At 35.0% G+C, this 21,640-nt stretch overlaps 1 protein-coding gene across 24 annotated transcripts in view; it reads right to left on the reverse strand.

The window, feature by feature from the left end:
• ANK2 (ankyrin 2) overlaps positions 1 to 21,640 on the reverse strand; it is a 304,223-nt gene that overhangs the window by 27,895 nt on the left and 254,688 nt on the right. For 22 of the 24 annotated variants that reach the window (XM_088132944.1, XM_088132957.1, XM_088132955.1 and 19 more), the window contains 9 exons: positions 21,172 to 21,396; positions 18,214 to 18,368; positions 16,194 to 16,405; positions 14,315 to 14,519; positions 11,376 to 11,472; positions 10,292 to 10,520; positions 7,758 to 7,883; positions 3,070 to 3,192; positions 2,066 to 2,098 (listed from right to left, as the gene is read on the reverse strand). In XM_088132944.1, the coding sequence (XP_087989070.1) occupies positions 2,066 to 2,098; positions 3,070 to 3,192; positions 7,758 to 7,883; positions 10,292 to 10,520; positions 11,376 to 11,472; positions 14,315 to 14,519; positions 16,194 to 16,405; positions 18,214 to 18,368; positions 21,172 to 21,396 (1,405 nt within the window). The remainder of the gene's footprint in view (positions 1 to 2,065; positions 2,099 to 3,069; positions 3,193 to 7,757; positions 7,884 to 10,291; positions 10,521 to 11,375; positions 11,473 to 14,314; positions 14,520 to 16,193; positions 16,406 to 18,213; positions 18,369 to 21,171; positions 21,397 to 21,640) is intronic. The other 2 variants (XM_088132958.1, XM_088132956.1) reach the window with 1 other exon arrangement.

Genomic DNA, 21,640 nt, shown 5'->3' on the forward strand with positions numbered 1-21,640 from the left:
TGGGGTCCCCCTCCAGTACGTACTGCTCAATAAACACTGCAGTGAAGCCTTGATTATTCTGCATTTGTGTCCTGCGTTTTGATCCCACACTATATTTATATTTATTGCATTTTGTTTCACAAATAATTACTTTTTAATGTTCTGTTAATATACCTATTTACTTACATGCTCTTTATTGGTCAGCAACTGAAGAAGGTGTTTTACTCTTATGATTATACATTTACAGACATTCATTTCCCACTACACTTTTAAAACTTTGCCCCTGCATTTTTATTTATTTATTTTGCTTTTCAGACAATGATTACCCATTGTCTGTCTGTTTCTAGAAAAGCCTTATGAGAAAAACGATTACAGCAAAGAACTCAAGAGAGGGGACACTTTTTGCTTACTGCAATTCAGGTCATTTTGCACTGTTGCAAAGGTTATTGTAATGGAGACAAACTACAATAGAGTGACTCCAATTAACTGAAAAAGTCTACAATTGCAGTTATTTTTAGAAATTTTAAAAGGTCCCAGGAACTTAAGATGAGACATCCTTTCTTTCTAATTACTGTTTGCTCTGACATCTATTCCTGGATAAAATTGCAAAAAGAACACGCTCACCTATCCACCCAATTACAAGGATGTAAATACAGAAAGTTAGATCAGCTGTAGCTTGAACTGTCCTTTGAAGACGTCATTGATAAACATGTAAGCTTTCCCTACATAATCAGTGGAGTGGACTAGGCCATTACATACACTATCTTATTAAAGTAGTTTAGCTGATTTACAAATATAAATTTTGTATATTTAGATAAATTGCTATTGTTTTACAGTGTCTTCTTCACTGGTAATGTATTGGCTCAAATTAGCAATGAACATTTACTGCTGACAAATGTGTAGTTCTCGAAAACATTTTCATCTCATTTTTCAAACTTCAGAGTTATTTTTCTAGAAATTAAAAAAAAAAAAACCACTGGTCACCATGACATGAAAAATTTTCATTTAACCACAGTTTAATATTATATCCAAATTGAAACTGTGGTTAATTCACCTATGTTTTATTTGACAGGTGTGATGGAATGGAATTATGAAGGCCAAGCTCAGGGAGATGAACATTTTCTTAGCTCGCCAGAACCGTGTGGGAGGAACAAGAGGACGAGACTGGCACCTCCCTGAGGAATTCACACTGTTGTGGCTGGAGGACTTTGGGAACTGGGGTTTGAGTCTGGGAAGATTCTTGCTAGAGGTTGTAGCTAATAAACATAGCTGGACTGAATTGGCATTGTCTCTTGGAGTTCCTTGGGCTAGGCCTGACATCAATCTTCCCAGACTCAAACCCCAGTTCCCAAAGTCCTCCAGCCACAACAGTGTGAATTCCTCAGGGAAGTGCCAGTCTCGTCCTCTTGTTCCTCCCACGCGGTTCTGGAGAGCTAAGAAAATGTTTATCTCCCTGAGCTTGGCCTTCATAATTCCATTCCATCACACAGGGAACTTAATAAATCATATTTTGATTTGGTTTATCTAAAACATAGGTAAAATTAATCATGGTTTGTGCTGTTTGTTACACAAGTGTAATTAGTTAAAAATTGAAGCATTTTTAATTTATCATTATAAAAATGCATGGAAAGGTAATGTCTAATTCCCATTATGCTGTATCATTGTTTAATTTTATGTTAAAACAAGGCTAGTGAGTCTGACTATAAAGACTATCATAGTGGAATCCCTTTGTTCCTTTCATCAGAACAGAAGCAATTCATCAATATTTTTCTTTCTTTTCCACTACATTTTATCCCTTTTCGAAACACCTTTTTCTCTTACATATTCTCAATCTCTTCTGTCCTTCCAAAACAGAAAAGTGTAATAGAAGAAATCTAGATTATAGAGATCTTATAACTGGATTGAAGGCAATGGGCTTATGAAACTTGATCAATATCCACATGAAATTAATTTAAGGTGGGGCACTTCTGGCCAACAGACAATGGGTTGTTCACACTTGTCCTAGTCATGTGGAATTCAGCTGAATGGTCTTTCCTATATTTGAATCCCTATCATAGACATTTTATAGCAGAATTAGCAAAGTTACCTCTTCTTCCTGTTCTTGATCTGATTCTGATTCCTTTAATCCAATATGCCATGCAAGAAAAGAGAAAAACAGAGCAAGGAAAGATAGGATGCAATTAAAGGAAAAGCATGATTTCTGGACACATTCAATTGGTAAGAGTATATAACGAATACAATTTTTGCACTTGCCCCTAAGAAGGAAAAAAAGGGAACAAGAAAGTTGGTTCAGTTAAGAAAAGTGGGGATTCAAGTAAATTCAAAGAAGAAAAGCTATTTCATGTTAGGCTTTTGTTTGATTATTATTGTGCATTAAACTTAAAACATTGTTTCTCAAATATGCCAAAATTCAATATGTGTAGAAAAGTTTCTTAAAGATGCCTTGAGCATAACAACAACAAGAAAACGTAGCCATTTGCTAGATTTACTATTATCTCTTTAGTTAAGATTTCAGATTTAATGTTGCTATGTTTGAGTTACAGTAAAAGCTAGAGTACTTGCATATGGAATCTCAGGCAGTTTTCGTGTTCATTTAACTAACTATATGAGTCATCTATGGACAGCAAAATGCTGGAAAATGAGATTATTAGTTTGGGGCTGAGCAAGAAGGCTATAAATAAAGCTACTTTACAGATTTATTTATTTATTTATCCTCCAGCACTGCACTGCCAATGGAGTGGGCTATGTATGTAAATGCACAAGAAAATGCCTTAATTATCATATGAGTGAGTGATAACAATGGTGGTTGCTATTATGTATTAATAGATCTTAACTCACACTAATGAGCCATCATTTCCATACAGAGCTGTGGCGTGCATTACCTGACTCTCAATACTCAAGGAAAATAGAGAGCCTCTTACAAGAAAGAAAGCTATATAATTTATGCATCCCTAATATGCAATATTAAGACATAGATATTTACATAGTTCATAATTTGTGAAAAGTACACTATAGAACAAGGTTAGTGCCTCTTAAATTACAGTGTCTAACTGTAATATACGAGCAGGTTGTATTTGAACTGGGGAGTACCTTTGTGTATACTGGTAATGTGATATTCAGATTGCAGATAGCTTGATGTACCAGACCTCTTGAAGATTTAGGTTCCTTCATAAAAGATAGGCGTCCACAAGGTTCTTGCGTTGTATCCCGAACCTAGTGAAGAAAAAAAGCAAGAGCTCAAACCCAACATCCTGAGTATGTCAGTATTGCACTCATCTCTTCATTGGTGGGATGTGGGCAATAGTGTATTGATCTATAAAGTAATATCAAGAAGAAATCCTAACTTGCATAGATATCTGTTTGGAATAAAACTGGGCTTTAGTAACATGTTGGCAAAAATGTGCCAGAACTGATCAGTACTCTCCTTACTCTTAGCAGGTAATACAGTATGTCACAGAAATAAAGATAAAACCTTCAGCTGACCAAAACCATGACAGGTGGTAGAGGTCAATATCTATGGACCCATCTGGTGACAACCAAGTATTATGGAAGATTGTGACTTAGAATGAAAAGGGTAAAGAGCATGTCTATGAATGAGACAGGGGAAAATGAAATACTGTAGATCTAGATGAAGGTAATCTGATCTTATGAACTGGAGTTACTCCCCAGATTTTCATGCACCTAAGATTGCAGGTCACGAAGTCCCCATATTACTCTATACAGACAACCCTGCAGTTATTTCTTGTACACCTGTTGGGCTTAAATGTGTGGTGAAAACCATTGTACATTACTGTACCAAATTCAGCTTGAACATAAATTACCAGAAATCTAAAATCATGGTTTTTGCCAAAAAATCAAAACAACAAACCTATATATTTAGCAGAACAGATATACTCCTTTAAATATTTAGCAATACAGTAGTTTTTCATGACAGGGGACCCTGGAAAGCCCATCATGAATATATTCAGCAATCATGTCAAACTGCACAGGCTATGAAAAGTGAGGTGACCTGATATCTCCAGTGATAAAGCTTTCTGAAGCTAAAACACTAGTCCAAATATTCTATGCAGCTCAGGTTGGCCTATATATGAAGCAAAACACCCTAGAGACAATACAAACCAAGTTTTTAAGGTCTTTATTTGCCACACCATAGGGCACCTCCAACATTGCACTCAGGCTTGAGTTGGGGATGCCCAAAATTGGACACAGAGCATGGGAGAGACTATGGGTGGCATGCTGGTTAAAGATTAGGGTTTTTTTCCTATAGGTTTTAGCTGATTATTATTTCTCTTTATCGACAAAAGCAGTAGAGCAGAAATTAAGAATATGTGGGGTGCCTGTATATTCCTTATTAACTTTGGACTATGTTTGGCCCAAAAAGCTGATGTTAAAAATATTGAACTACATCAAATACCAGTCCAAAGTCAGTTAACTCTGTCAGACCTTAAGACGTATGCTAGACACAGGCTCCCGGGAACTGCAAGATATTTGCACACCCTTACTTCCTCTAGCTTGAGGAAAGGACTTTTCAGCGCCAGACACATCTTCCCATCTTCAGTACTATTTGACAGGTGTACCAGCATTCCTCTATCTCAGCGCATTGGATCTTGTGACTCCGGGGAAATCAAAATGATCCAACATGTCCTTTTTTCTGGTAAATTTTATAAGGATCTTCAGAGGACATCATATCCCCTCTCTTACCAAGAGCACCTGGAAGAATGGGGATTTTTACACCCACTTTTTATTTCCAGATTCAGATCATGAAACTACCTACATGGTGCTCAAATGTATTGTTGGATCTGTTAAAAAGATGCAACAGTTCACTTTCAACACAACCTGACAATCTTTTCTATTTTTCAACTGTCTGATTTTATTTGGTTATGTCTACAGCTGATCTTTGTAAATAAAATAATTTGACATTTGAAATTGAGTTAATGAATACTTGCAACAAAGTGAAGGTGAAGGTTTAATTATGAATGAAAGGATAAATTGGTGTTATCCAGCTTGTTATGGGTATGTTTGAGAATACAAATACATAGGTTGGTAATGGTGGCATCTGCACTGAATGGTACTAATGAAAGAATCAGGGATGAATTTTGGAAAAAATTATGCAATGCTATGAATCAATGCAATTCAGAGGGGTCTGGTGGGAAATCTGCTAGGTTCCATTAATGGATGAGTTGGCACAAATCAAGAGACTGCAAAAAAGTGACTGGGCCATTCATATATCCAAGAACAAAAGAGCATGATGACTGTTCAATGAGTATCTGCTTAGAAAAATACCTGTTTATTTCAAAAAGACCTTTTTAAACACATGTATTAATATGTGCCTATGGCAAAGGAATTAATATAAATTTAAAAGCATGTATTTGTTTATGATAAAGTTTGAGAGTATTAGAAAAGGATACAAGGGTAAAAGAGATTCTAAATGTGGGACGGATATTTTCTTACAGTGTCAAGATTGTCTCTTGGGGAAAAATGGACATGCTAGAGAAGGGAAGAAACAAGAGTGGAAGTCAAATGACTGCAGGAAGATAAAGTGTAAGTTCTATATGAAAAAATGTTAAAAGACAGATTAATTTCCCAAAAGAATGAATAGAAAGTGGATATACAGAAAGAGGATATGAAACTACTTAGAACAAGGTTAAAATAGTCACATTACAGAGTGCCAAAACATGTGTGGAATATTTTACATGTTTGAAAGGGAGTGAAAGTGATATGTCAAACAGTGGAATTTAATCAAACGTTGGCTGAGAGCCTGAGTGATTGTATGATTATGTACAGAGCAGGATAGATCTGAAAATTAAAGTATCAAATACCAAGGCAGTTGAATTTGACTGGTAAAATGGAGTGAATGACTGCAAGCTATATATAAATGGCAAAAAATTAGAACAAGTAAGTGAATTTGTATATGTTGGTAGAATGCTACCAAGGATGGGAAAATTGAGAAATTATAAGCTGTCCAATGCTGGTAGTAGGTAATGAGTCTGTGGCAAGGGATGAACTTTTATTAAAAGAAGCAAAGAGTATAAGGATGTGTTTCAGCCTACTTTGTTCTATGAAAGTGAGAATTCGTTGTGCCAGAAAAAACATAGAAGTAAGCTGAACATACTGGGAATAGGATGCTTAAGAAGTGTATGTGGTGAAAATATAGGATATAGAATGTATGGATGTTGAATAAATGTGGGCTGAATATAATAGTGAGTGACCAATAGGAACAAAATATACTGAAGTGGTTTCTTCATATAGGGACAATGACTGTGGATCAAACTGCAAAACAAATAGATGAACAAAGAGTAAATTGTTCAAGAGAAAGAGGATGTCATTCTGAGACTGAAGAAGAGAACCTGGCAGATTCATAGCTTGTAACTGGGGAATCAGCAAGTGGTCAGTTCAGATCCAGCACAGGAGATTGCCAGTTCAGAGAACAAGGAATCAGACCCTAAACATGGGAGTAGGACAAGCTCTAAAGCACACTATCAGTTAAGGAGCATTGAACACTGGAGCCTGGGAACCTTCTTGAGAGGAAATGGTGTTTACTTCTTTAATTAGGCAAACTTTAAGCTCCAACTGCTGTCAAACATCCCTGAGGATCCATGCCCTTGTTGGAAACAACTCTCCACTAGAGACCTGCATTCTCTGCCCTCTCATTCCTGGTTTCTCTTCAAGCTTTCCCTTGCAAATGGTTTTTTTGGCTTATGACACCTGGACTGGATATTGTAGACTTCTTTAGCCTCATATTATCGGATTGCCAACCAATCTGCTCTTTTATGTTGTTTTCAAACTGCAGCTATGAGTTATAAGTCAGAGGTACTTTTGTACAGATCTTTTTCTGCCTAATGTATAGTCTGCAGTTCTAGTGTTATCTGTTAAGTGATTTACCAATGGGCTAATAAAACTGTTGGAAATGGGCTAATTGCCACCTGCTCGTTGGTGTTCAATTTAGTGCAAGACAGGAGCAGACAAACAGGTGGCTGGATGGAGTTGAGATCCTGAAAAAGAGATACTTGTTTTTTAAGGAATATATGAACTGGTGCAGGGATATGGAGGAAGCAAGGACAATTTATACAGAGACAAATGTAAGGAGAGCTATAGTGAATTTGTCAGTATAAACTAGTTTTAGTTAGGGGTTTTTTCTTAACATGCCGCCAATTTCTTTAGCTTATTATTTCTTACTTCTTTTCTGCATTCTGAATTCCATTTTCACCAAAAAGAGAGAAAAGCATAATGTGTGTGCATGTGGGTATGTGCTGCATAAATATATGTAGGTAGGTAGGTAGGTAGGAAGGAAGGAAGGAAGGAAGGAAGGAAGGAAGGAAGGAAGGAAGGAAGGAAGGAAGGAAGGAAGGAAGGAGAAAGATTCCTATATCTAAGCTGAAGGGGCCAACAAATGTATAATAGTACAAACTGGACAGAAACATACCGGTTCCTAAAATAAACCATACCTATCTTTAGCCACTCAAACCCTGCTTAAATAAGAACATTACATCATTATGTCTTCTACCAAGTACTGAAGTTTTTGCAGGTCTCTAAAGAAATTAAAACCACAGAACAGGTACTAATATTTTATACAGGACATTACTTGACAGTGTCTAAATGAAATATATAGACAAGCAGCCTTCAAAAAATTAATATTTTATCATGGTATTTTTAAAAATATTTGCACTTCTCCCCCCCCTCCCCTAAGGATAAATAATATAGACCAACACACTATAACTTTATTACTGGTATTGGAACAAAATAAAACCAAACTTGAAATACATATTAATATCAATTACCTTGACAAACAATGGAAGTCTATTTTCTTTGAAGGCATAAAAACTGAATATGTGATGTTGACCACTCTTTGTTAATGGTACTAAATTCCCAAAGCAGTCCACATATATGGGTTTTCCTTCTAATACCTACATATAATTAATAAGAAAATAAAATTTTCATGAATGCTGTTCTTATATTTTATTTTACCTAAGTTAGAATTTATTGTTAGCCTTCTTTAGAAGGCACTATTGATATAACCACATTATTTATACCTGCAATCTGTAGTCATTTGAATTACAAAAACTATACTTTTCTTTAAACATATAAGCAATAACATTCTGAACTTGTGCAATTTAATACAAACACACACACACACACACGAATTTTATTCTAACTTGGGTATGTAGGATTGTCCGAGATAACAGCTAATGCATTTTGAAGTTCTTAGAACACTGAAATCAACAGTGGACTATTAGGTGACTAGAAGAAACTGGCCAGTCTCCCAAGCATTTGAGATATGTAGGAAATTACTACTTTTTTAACTATGTGACATCTAGGCATTTTTTTTCAGTCAGTCTTTTTATTCGCACAGTGTTTATAGGATGCCACCCAATATCAGATTATTTTCTGTACACGGCAGATAATATACTCTGTAAAAAAAACCCTATCTATATCAACTGTCTTGAGCTTTCAATCCATTTAACAATATAACAGAATGGGAATACTGCTGATTTCTGAAGAACACATGACTGAAACAGTTACAGATAAATAGCAACAGCAAATATGGATTAATTCTAAATATATACAAATACATTCTTATTTCCAGGCAATAAAAATTTCTTAGGAATTAAATCAAATACTGCATATATGCAATATGTTCTCAATCCAATGTTAAATGCTTTTTAGGAAACTATTGTGTTGATGCTTTCTTTCCTAAATTTTCACACAGTTTGTCAATAAGATCTTAAACAAAACATATTTATACATTGAGTCTGAATATCAGAGGTAGCAGAAATGCCAATTTGATTTAATCAAATGTAAACAAAATACAATAAATTAAAAGTCTTAATAGGATTATCTCCCTATATATTTAATTTATGAATTTCTTTATTATGGGCAACCAGAAAACCTCAGTAAAACACAAACAATAAAAGAAACTGTAAAAAAAAACAGAACTAAGATGAAATATTCAACTTTTAACGAGTTCTACATGCAGTACAACAGATTTTGCAACACTTAAAGAGATTCTGATTCAGCAATAAACAATGAGGATAAAATGAACTATGAATTTAACTAAAATGTGCAGGGATCTTTACAAAACTCACAGTATAAAAGAAATGTAGATTTAGGGATACCCACTCCACATGAACAAAGATGGGATGCATATGGAATTCTCTTTTCCTTCCAATACAGCTGCGGTTAACACATTAATTGATTAGGCTCTTTAAATTTTGGCACCATAACTTGATTTCAGTGCTTTGCTGATTTGATTCTATAAAGCTGTTTTCTAAAACACATCTCTTGGTAGGGAAGACCCTGCCATACCTCAGTACTACTGTCTTAACAGTAGATTAGTCTGATTAAAGCCCAATGCTAATTGAAAGAAATTGCAATAAAGCAGCTTATACTGGAATGGTCTTATGACATCTTATGATAAAGTAGTCAACCAATGTCAATGGTATTAAAAGAGAAAAATAAATCCTTAATCATTAAACAAAGATGCTTAACAATATTCCAGACTCCATTGAAGTAATGTCAGATTCTCAGAAAAGAACCCTTAATTACTATATAGTTAATAATTTTCCCCTTCCATCATATAGGAAAAGTTGGTAAGACTTTTAGAAAGCCTCTTGGGTATTGTAAGTTTTGTTTCTCTCACTTATCCCATATCTTAACATGCCATTAATTACTGAGACACCTGTTTGTTTGTATTATAAGCATTAATCACCAAGATTGCTATTAAAAAATAACCAGTTGTTCCTATATCCCCTTTGTGTATTCTTACTTTGAAAGAACAAAATAATATTTTGATGCATTTAATTGCAATGCTTATCATTTTTAATGTCTTAAGTAACTCAAATTCTGATATTTTGACCTAACCAAAAGCATAATACACAATACAATTCCAACTCAGTCTGAATAAAATTACGATCAGCTGTAGGACAGACAAGTGGTTATATAGCTACACATAAGGACATTTAATTTGAAAATGCTATTTTGCAATAAAGATCTATAATTTGGTTTCATTACATTTTCTCCATTTAACATTTATTGTTTTATTTATGCTTACAGCATGTTTCATCTCAGAGCAAATTAAGCTATGGGATAGTGACTGTTTTTGTAAAGAAAACAGCATATATGAAAAGTTAAATCCTTTCCACCATGCTGTGATTTTGAATTAATGGATTAAATATTCATGTGTTTAATATATCACCTAGGTTCTCTAAAATAATGAGATTTTTTCCCTTGTTCTATTTTTTTCTGAACTCATAAGATAGTGAAAACAATGTTTTAAACTAACATGTCCAAAAATATATATAAAGAAAAACAATACCTCTACATCCCTGCTTCGAGCAACTTCAGCAAAGTTTTCTTGTTGTTCTAGTGTTTTATCCACTTTATCATCGGTCATGCAGAAACATCTTAGTCGGGCTTCTATGGGATCATGAGATTTGGCAAACACTACAAATTTGGCCATGTAAGGTACACATATAATTTCTCTATACACTTGAGAAGCAAATGTTACAGATTCCTGTATTTGTCGACAATCTATCAACCAAAATCTGGAAATAAATAAGCATATTAAATTATTACAAAAGAAGTCTAATAGAAAAAAAACAATAATAATGTCATGAAACTTTTCTAAAACACTAACACTGATTTCAAATATCTGATGTAAAAAACAAATTCAAACATTTACTTCATAATTCAGATTCGGCAGTGAGGGTGAAATTGCCCCCTTGACTTTGATGCAGGGTCTGGATCAGGACTGAAATGGATCTGAATGTATTGCTAGTTTACTCAGGATTAGAGAATGTCTTCACTAACAATTGTACCTTAATTTAAGCCAAAGTATGAACAAGATTTTGCTCCAATACATTACATCTTTGCTTTTCCCATTCTCTCTCTTATAATTTTTCCCCTCTTTCTGAAATCCTCATCACTATTCCAAGCAGCAGACTGTTAAGAGAGAAAGAGAGAAAAGCCTCATCAGAGGCCTCAGTTACTGCTTGCAGAAATTTTTGAAATGAGTTGTTCAGCCTTAGAAGAAGTTGCCAACACCTTCAGACTATGGAATCCTAAGAGAACTGTTTTTTAAAAAGTTCTGGCTGTTTAGAACTCTACCAGAGTAGTAGCTACCAGAGAACAGTAAGTTTACTTGCACTGTTTACATTAGATTTATTTGTTTAGTGTAGCTGATAATTCAGAGTTAATTATAACTTGGTTTATCCCAAGATTAGATCAGAATTAAGGAAGGATCCTATTATAAACCTTATATTGCCCAGAATAGCATCTTCTGGATTTAGTAGGTGACTTATGGACCAGAGGCATATGCATAATATGCTGCCAAATTAAGGTTAAAGTTCTGAAATACTTTTTACAGTTTTATTACTATGTACTGTTCTGTATGGTGTTACCTGGCAGATACATTTGTGGTGAAGGAAACACATTCATTTACAAATGTTAATGGTGTTGTTCCTGTTATGTCTTCCCACTGAGCAGGTGTTGTTCCTCCTGAAACAAATAGGGAAAATGTTGAGGGTTCCTGCAAAATTGTAAGATTGAATGCATAATATTACTTTTCATTAAATTCCCAATCATGCAAAGTCTGACCTAAGAACATTCCTAAGGTTGCCATTCATTAAAATTAATTCTGATCCCTGCCAATATGACATTTAAATGACTAGTGTAAAAGACTAACATAGATATAAATAATTTAAATCATGGGACAAACTGTCTAAATGGAAACTTATATCTTCATTCTTCTCCAAATATATGCAATTATAAAATCTGTGATCTTTGGAATAAAAGTAATTTTGACAAGCACTTCGAAAGGATCTACTACCTCAGTACACAACAGAAACCAGCGCTTATTTTAGGTACAGAATTAAAAATGAAATAGTAAATTCTTCACATTAATGCAGTGCAAGTTTTACTGCACAGTGCAGATTTTACTGCAGTGCAAACATAATTTCTTTTGCTTGCAAAAGTAGCTTCTGTTTTGTTTAGGCTGCTGGAGAGTTTGCTTTGCTTTTTTTTTTTTTTTTTAATTTTGGTGATAGTTTTGAGGCTATTTTTGAATTAGGGGTGGCAGAAGACTGCTGCTGCTGTTTTCTGTTACTTACCATTATATTGTTTCAAAGCTACCTTGCTCACCCACACTTCCTAATTTGAAACCCCCTGATGGGAGAATTTCCTCAGTATTGTTTCTCCTGAGAATTAATTCAAGCATGAAAAGTCAAGAAAACCACAGATTGCTGAATAGATACAACAAAACAGATAATATTTATCTCCTGACCCACTGTGTTACTAACTAAAAAAAACCACAATTTGATCAATATTCTCTCCTCCTTTGAAAGACAAAACACATTTTCTTCTTTGTTTAAATAAATTAGAATTGGTAAGAAAAAAATGACAGCTTGTTGCATACCTCAAACGCCTATATCTAAAGACTTTATTTGACAAACAGTGCCATTAATAAATAAATGATGCACATACTATTTTGAGCTATTATTCTAGAAGAAACAATTATGTTTTACAATATTTTTCACAATGAGCTGATGCAGATATAACACTGGTGTCCTAAAACTGGCACTGAGAAATCTCAGAACAGCAGAAACTTTCACATAACAAGTACCACTGCTTTACCTACTTAAAGTAAGCAGTTCTTTTTTTTTTTTTTTTTATCTGCGCTCAGTCATTGCTGACCCTGCAGTGACTGCTTGGACGAGTCCTTGCAGTTTTCAAGGCAATTGTTTTTCGGAAGTGGTTTGCCAGAGCCTCCTTCCTAGAGCAGAGCCCAGCTGGCGTGCGCAGGAGGCGGGGTTTCCATTGCTTTGCGCCCTTTTCGGGCGCGCGGGGTTTTTCGCGCTTACTGGCAACTGCTCCCGACTCCTTTTTTGCAAGGCGCCGCCAGCATTTTTCCTCCCACCGGAGTGAGAGTACCCATTTATCTACTCACGTGAGTTTTCGAACTGTTGGGTTGACAGGAACTGGGGAGGAAACAGGAGCTCACCCTGTTAACGCGAAGGCTGGACTCGAACCGCTGAAGCGTCGACCATTTCTGGCCGGCAACTTTCAGCGTCATTAAGCCGCTGCGCCACCATGTCCCCCCAGCAGTTCTTTAGCACAATAATTAATTATTAGTAGTATAATTAGGTGTAGATGTTAACTATAGTTATAGCTAAATTGTATTTTTCTTTAAACTGATTGACCACTCATTAAAATTAACATTTTGATTTTAGGGAACACGGTTCTGTTTCTCAAGCTTATAGTATAGGGAAATATTTTAGGGAAAGGAAATGGAAATTATTTGCTAACTATAGCTAGCAGAGAGCTATTGGTACAGTTGTACATTTCCTGTTGCCACACTTGAAAAATGCTACAAAAACTATGGGAAAAGAGCTGAAGAGGGTAATCAAAATAATCAGGGGATTTGAGTATCTTCTTTATGGGAAAAAGTTAGAATGGGCTCTTTAGCTTATAAAAAAAGCAACTCAGAACATGTTGAGGGATTTGAAATCATGCATGACCTAGAGAAAGTGGACAGGAGAAGTTTTTATCTCTTCCTCAAAATGTGAAGACCAGGGATCATACAATGAAAGTATGGGGAAGAGAATTAGAACACACAAAAGTACAACTTTACAGGTATATAATTAACCAGTGCAATTCATTACCAGAAGACAGGGTGATAATCTGGAAGATTCAATGCTACTTCTGCTACTAGCTGGGAACAGCATGCCTTCAAAAACCAGTTGCAGGGGAATAACAGTGAGAGAATGTAAGACTCCACACTTGCTCCTTGTGAGCACCCCAGAGAAATCTGTGGGGTTGGGAACAAATGCTGGACAAAGATGGCTCTTGACCTGATCCACCAGGACTATTCTTATATTCTTACAATTTAAAACTGTGGAAAAATAAATCTGTCCTTTGTTGTACAAGCCAAATAAATGTTCTTCTATTAAACAGTGATATTAATGGCATAACTAAATACTGGCTAGTATCCATAATATTTAAAAGCTTCCCCCCCCCACAATATTTCATAGTAATATTATCCATGACTCTTTCCACTGGAGGGCTCCTATTCTTAAACTACCTATTCCAGTCACTGAGCACATTTTTAGAATAAAGCAATACAGTTAAAATGGCAGCAAGTTGTTGTTTTTTAAGTGAATATACATTGTTTGGTAGGCAATGTGCTATTTTCACTGTAAACCAATGTTAGTTTAGCTATGATCTATGGAGGATAGTTTACATAATTTTGTAACAGGGCCTTAAGGAGAATTTTAATGACCTAAACCACCAAGATCTTATTTCAGTACCATGCATGGAATTCTGAAGACAAATGTGAGCTTACCTGTGATGCTGCACAGTAATCTCAGAGTAGGTGTCTCACCTCCATAACCATTAATCATCACATCACTCGAAGCTTTGGGAACAGGAATAGTCATAGTTATCGGCTTATGGAATTTTCTTCGCCTAGGTTCCAGTGTGACAATAGGACTGAATGTGGCTTTGTTGCCTAAAATTTTCTTTATAAGTTCATTGTGCATAGGTTGGGCCTATCCAAAGATATGGAGAAAAGAAAACTTAACTTAATTATAATCATTTGAATAATGATCAATTACAATAACATAGTTTGTACTCTGTGGTGATTTCCCTTCACTTAATTTGCTGCTAACTGCTGTCATCAGCTGATCCCCTCTCCCTTACTAACTGGCCATCAGACCATTTCTAGTGAAAATATCTCTAGGAATTATAATTTACCAAAGCTCTGGGGTGTTATGATTTCACAGAATTCTCAAGAAAAGAGAATTCTGACAATTATCTGAAAAATCTTTAAATCCAGTTAGAATCAAGATGGGACAAATTCAGTTATCTCTAGCCATTAGATGAGTACAACTGGATATCTTCATATTCTTATGTCATTTGCTGAAAATGATAAAACATTCTGTGAACAAGTCCTTTTATCTTTTGTATACAAGAATTCTTCCAGTGAAGTCTAACTCTTTTGGATTATTTGTGAATTAAACTAGACTTATGGCATGCTAATCAGAAATTTAATGAAAGACAAAACTGGAAGAAATGAACCTAAATTAGTGGTCACAGTTCAATCCTACACTCAGAAGTCTTAGTAAGTGAAATGGGGCTCAACCCCAAGAAAGTGGGCACAGGCTTTTAGCCTTAATGTTATAAAAGGCAGACACACAGCTTTTATACCAGTAAGTCGCACACATGTGCATCTTGGCTGCAAAAATCTAGATGATCATTACTAGTCCTTTCCATGAGATTTTCTCACTAAATTTTGAGTATCTGACTTAGCAAAAGTTCCAGTACAAGCGAATACGTGTAGCTCAGGGTTGAACTGTGGAGTCCTAGGGTTCTCTGAGCTTGGTTCTTTTCTTGCAAATGTGTCATTACCCGGCTAGGTAACACTGAAGATGTGTAACACTGAAGATGTTACCCAGCCAGGTAATGAAACATTTGCAAGAAAAGAACCAAGCTTAGCAAAAGTTATTACTGAAGTAGAGCTATGCTATAGTACTTCTCTGTTATTTTGTTTTTCTCCTAAATTCAGTATAATACTTAAACACAGAAAATATTACTAACTAGGGCACAATAAAAAAAAAAAAAAAGAGGAGAACCTAACTCTTTGGGTCATTAAGGATCCATCTAGATTTTTGCCACCAAGATCTGGTAGTCCTAAAAAGAATTAGTGTGCAACCAATTGTATAATAGTTTTAAAAAAGTTTTTTTTTAGGTCCTTTATCAGTCATGTGTATGGATAAGTTTTTCAAAGATAAAAAGGCTCAAAGAATTTTTTAAAAAGGCACTATATGAAAAATTAATATTTTATGTGCTCTAGGGAAAAAGGAAAATTCAAGTCAACTTTCAAAAGTATCTGGCAAGAACCTGGCCTCTTAAAGAAGACTCCTTCTTTAAATAAATGTTTTGAATGCATTATTGGTTTTAGATATAGTTATGGAGACCTTTTGTTCAAACCTTTGCTACAAATTTTTGGATATATAATAAATTATATCCAAAATAAGTTAATATGTTATAAATTATAACAGGGTCTGTTTGCCCTCCACTAAAACTGGAATTCAGGAGACCTAAAATGCAGGGCAAATACCACAGAGGAATCAAAATGGAATAGAATTACAGGAAACCTCTCTTATCCTTAACAGAAATACTGCCTTACAAGGATTGTAACATTCTGATTTGGTTTCTCCTACCTGAAGACCAACACGAATTCTCTTGGTTAATGCTCCCTCTGGAAAGACTGCTTGTACTTGTGGAACTACAGTACTGCTTAGTACACCACCCTCAGGTCCAATGAGATTGCTGTCTTGTTTGATCCGGGATACCACTGCAAAGTACTGTGGGAAGTCCCGGGTGATAATACGGCAAATACGTTTCTTCTCCAGCTCTTCTGGAGTGTCGAGCACTGGGTGAAAAGAGCAATCATCGCTTCAGATAGTAAACACTGGAATTGCCATAGAGAAAAACTATACATTCAGTCTCATACATGGACCTTTTAATGTTTCAAAATTTATTTTAAAAAGATGTATGAGACCTCTTCCAAGCATAACCCCTACAGTAACCTGACTTCTTTTCAAGCTTCTGTGACACCCTAAAAAAAAAACTGTAGCTGCTTGAAAGTACCCCATTAAAACAGCCACATTTTTTTCCTTTCAGAATCATGTGGAAGATAGAAAAATATGCTCTAATGAACAGCAGAAAGGTGCTATATTCTTATGAGGTCAAAGTGCCTTTTCCAGATAGTTTTCAAAGCACACACAGCCCTAATATACAAACATAAGCTTACACATTTACACACCTTTTTGCTAAATGTGCTTCTGATCCTAAGAGGTGAAGCCAGAGTAACTTTCACAAATTTGCACTGAGTAGATTCAGGACTTGAGCATCATATAAGTAGAACAATTCACTATTTGCTGCTTATGCACAGCTACAATATTTCCATTTAAAAGCTGATTATGGATGATCTCATCCACATATTTAAGGCCATGTTAGGCCTATTGTTATGTCATAATGGAACTGATGTACAAAAAAGAAAAACAGTATGTTCAGAGAAAGGTTAGGCAATTTTAATACCTTTGGGTGTCTGGGCCTACAATTCCAATTCCCTTCCATTGCCATGCAGTCTGAGGATGTGGGATTTCAAGTCCAAAATACCTGAAGGACATCAGATTGTCTATCCACGTAAGGAGAAAACCAAGGTTCAAATCCCTTACCTACCCATGAAACTGACTTCATGATCCTGGAATATAACTGTTTCTCACCTTATCTAGGTATCAGAAGTACTGAGACTAAAGAAGGGAGAAAAACCTAAGACCTTTGAATGAAGAGTTTGATATATGTGTATTATAAAAGCAATATTTCAGCTTGGAAGCAGAAGCTTAATATCTACATGCTTTATATTCCAAATCATATTTCAGAAGTAGCTTAGCAATCATCACATTAAGTTTCATGAGATCTGTGTTTGGTTAAAAATGGCTAGAGCAATACAGCTATAGTTTAAGTATTTTACATTGTTATTCCGAATATAAAAAGATATTTTGGAACCTGTACTAATGCATATAAAGTAATAAAATAAAATAATATGTTTGGAGGAGCATGATATGGTGTACAATGTGAATTTCGTAATAGATTTCATGTTTGCCTTCTTATATTTCTTTAACATGTAATCACTAGTTCAAATTTTATCAAAATAGTTGTATATAAAATACTAGTTTTAAAAATGTTAACCAGTTAAACTATCCATAATACACAATCCATGTTACTCCTAAATTCCAATTTATAATCTATTAGAATATCTATGTGCTCCATTTACAGTTAGACTTCAGCACTGTGCATCTGGCTGACTTCAAAAAGCAAACAGGGTTCATATCTGGTGAATACTTAGACTGGACACAACTAGGATATCCCTGGGCTGGGAAATCAAAAACATCCCCAAGAAGTGAGTAGGGTAATGAAAACTACATTAATGTATTTATGAAGTCATAAGGAACTTCATTTATTGGAATTTATTTTTTTTATTGCATTATGCTCCCTTTCTGAAAATCCTGTTAACCTTCTACCATATAACTATTGCCACTATTTTGAGTGCATAAGTAATTGACAGAAACTATATGACAAATTAGAATTGCTATTCCTTCCAGCTAAGTAAGCATAGGACTATAACTTTGATTATTTTTCCTGTGGCTTTAAGATCTTGCTTATAAAAATATGTACCTTCATCCATTCCATTTAGTATTTCATTTAGCTCATCTTCTGTAAATTCACAGAAATGCTCTTTCCAGTTGTCCCCATTCTCGCTGCGCAAAATCACCAGCTCTCTTTCTTTACCACGCAAAGCCGCAAAGTGAGGGATTTCAACAATCACAGGCCTATTACAGCAACAGATCATGTTAAAAGATTGTGACAATAGAGAAACAAACAGATAGTTTTGTTTAAAGCCTGTAACAAAGAGACCTGGAACTCTGCCAGTTTCTTTGTTATTCCTTGATATGATTCTGAAAAAAGCATGCTAGGAGCACCTTCATATTGTAGCTAAGATCAGTCAGTGTTGCACTTCTAGTTTTTCTGTGTACATAGAACCCTGCCAAAGACACAGGGATATGGATAAATATTTTAGATTTCTTTTTAAACATTGATAAAATCCATAAAATTGAAAGTTATTTCGAAGTCTGGAACTGTGTGCAGGCATCCTTGTTATAAAGAATCTACTGGTGTGTGTGCGTAAATGTTAAAGAAAAATTATGTTCTTGTAATAGAGGAAAAAAGAAACCATTTTAAGTAACAGGGTATTTTTGTCTTTCATTTGCGTTGACTTTAAATTGGCTCTTTATTTCAACTGACATTTTCAAAGCTTATTTTTATATAGTGAATATACTGAAATAAATAATTTCAAATTATTTTACAAATGCAGAGATTTAAGAAATGCTTATTATGCACATCCGTAATACATTCTCGTAACACATGCTTTCTACTTTTGTAAATTCTATAAATACATTGTTGTATTAATAATTTTTCAAGAATAACTGAATTATGTAAAGCCATATTTATTGATCATGCTAAATGCTATGTTATATCCAATATATAACATATGTATTATACTGGGGACTATGGCGGCAAAATAATAATAATAATAATAATAATAATAATAATAATAATAATAATAATATTATTGCAGCAACAGATTCCTTTCATTTTAGTCCAGGTTGCTTTGCTACAGACATCAAGCACATAACAGCAGAAATGACTGGTACATTCTATAACTAATATTTTCTCATGCTAAATCAAAGGTGAGGTCAAGGAACTTTAAGAAAAAGTACAAACATATCACCAAAACAAAAACCACATATCACAAGGGCTAGAAATGGTCCACTAAAGGTTAGGATACATACTATAAAATCATAGAAAGGACAATGTCATGGGCACAATGACATAAAAAATAATATTGCAGAAGGAGAAGAATGGGAAGGCCGGCATCCATCAATTTGTTTTAAGTCTCTCCTACCCAAGAAATTTGGTCCCTGGAGGCCCCAGCTGTAGGATTCGGCTGACCAAACTTTCTCCCTCATTAAGTGGGGGAGGAGCTGTAGGCAGGTGAAGTTTACTGAGTACATCCAAAGCAGCAGTGAAAGAAAGAAATAAAAAAAAAAACTTTATGTACCTTTTTTTTTTTTTTTTTTAACAGAACCCCAGTGCCACTGTCTGCTCAAAGTGGAATTAGGCTTACACTGAACGCCTTTCTGCCTTTTTGTGTTTGGGAATGACCCTCTGATCACAGCAATTCATGACATCAGTCTCCCATAATTTAGAACTTCATGGTTTATTCAGTAGGTGCAATGATACATTAGCATCACTTCTTGAAATTAATGGGAGCCTCTCATGAAAAAATGCATGACAATATGACAATAAGGTCTGGTTTGGCAGGAAGTGTTCAGTGTCTATCATTTCACTGCCACGACGCCACTCAGGGAAGTGCCAGTGACATAAGATGTAGCCTTTGGGAAATTGTATGAAAACTCTTTAACGTATGAGAGTTTTCATAGACAAACTTCACAAGGCTGATAAAATAAAATAATCTTGGTTGTTATTATATTGGAATAATCAGAAGAACTTAAAGTACAAATGTACATGGGCACTTTATTTTGGGTTTGATGCATTTTTTATTTAAACCTTTATCTAGTTTTGAATAGAGCTTCATGGAAATTCTAGGAGCAATCCCTTAGTAACAAATGTGCATCTTCTCATGGATTAAAGTTTAGGAATAGCTAAAACACAGCAACACCAAAATAATGGGGTGGTGGGAGATTGGTGGTTTCCCTAGCTATAATGCATATCAGATTCTCTCTCAAACCCCATCCTCTAAAACAAGATATTATTCAAAAAACAGCTCTGACTTAAAACTCAGTTTACGGCCTTAGGTATGTCTCATCTGCTTCATAATGGATTAAAGATGTTCCTTTTACAACTTCATCCTTTGGTTTCCAGCAGAAGCCATTCATTCTAAGCAGAGGGGGTTTCCTTTGATCATCCACTTTTGGATGCCACCATTGATAAGGGAAAATGTTGATAAAATAAAAATACTGAAAATGATAGTTTCAGCAAAAACAAAAACAAAAACAAAAAATTGCTGAAATATTTGCAGCAATTTTGATCTTTCTTTGGGGCATTGCAATACAAAGGATAAAATGCAATCAGAGAACTAGTTCTATTGCTTCAGCCCCAGAAAAATCATTGGTTTGTGCTTCCCAGGAAGTCTCAATTACTGACAAAACACCTACTGAGAGAACACAAGTTCCTTGTAAAGGGAGCATTAGCTTGTGGTTGCATTTTTCAACAGGTATGACATCTGTATTCACAACATTTCTGCTGCTATTATTATTTAACCTTAAAAGAGAATATGTAATTAACTGATTGTTATAACAAAATGAGTTTTCTTTTTACAGCCCAGCATGGCTTACACCAGCTGCTTGCAGGAAGTGCAGTAAACCTTGACTTGTTGCTTTAGACACACAAGCTGATTGAATTATCAGATCCTATCTTTGCACTGCATAGATTATAAGAGTCAGTCTTTTCACTTCTACTGTTAAAATGCCAAACCACCCCATGTTGGCTCCTCAATCAGTAAAATAATATTTTCATGTTAATTAGTATTTGGGATTATTAAAAACTTCTTACCCAAGAAATTGAGCACCAGAAGGCCCAACTTCAATAAGGCGACTAGCCAGACCATCTCCTTCCACCATTGGAGGCATTGTGGCAAGTCTATGGCGTTTGACCAACCGGCAGGTAACTCGAGTTGGGGCAGTGCATTTCCGGGGTGGAATAATGATTCGAAGCCCATTGTGTCTGCAACCCCGCATAGCACCACCTCGAGCATCAACCATAAAACTGACCAGAAAACTGAAAATTGGGAAGAAAAATTAGGCATGAAAATCAGTTATAATATATGTTCCTAAAAGTATTTTCTCATTCAGAAGCGACAGACTTCAAATATCTGAACTAACCATTCTTAATAATCAAAATTAACAATACTTATATATATATCAGTTAAGCTATAGTTAGAGTTTCAATTAATTGCACAAATTAAAAAATCAGAAACATTTTTATTATTTTTAGAGAGTAGAACCAATTAGCATAAAACTAA

This window comes from Python bivittatus, unplaced genomic scaffold (genome assembly GCF_059951505.1).
Source record: "Python bivittatus isolate LINGU-HERP-01145 unplaced genomic scaffold, Pbiv_v1 ctg000070_np1212, whole genome shotgun sequence".
Classification (NCBI taxonomy): domain Eukaryota; kingdom Metazoa; phylum Chordata; class Lepidosauria; order Squamata; family Pythonidae; genus Python; species Python bivittatus.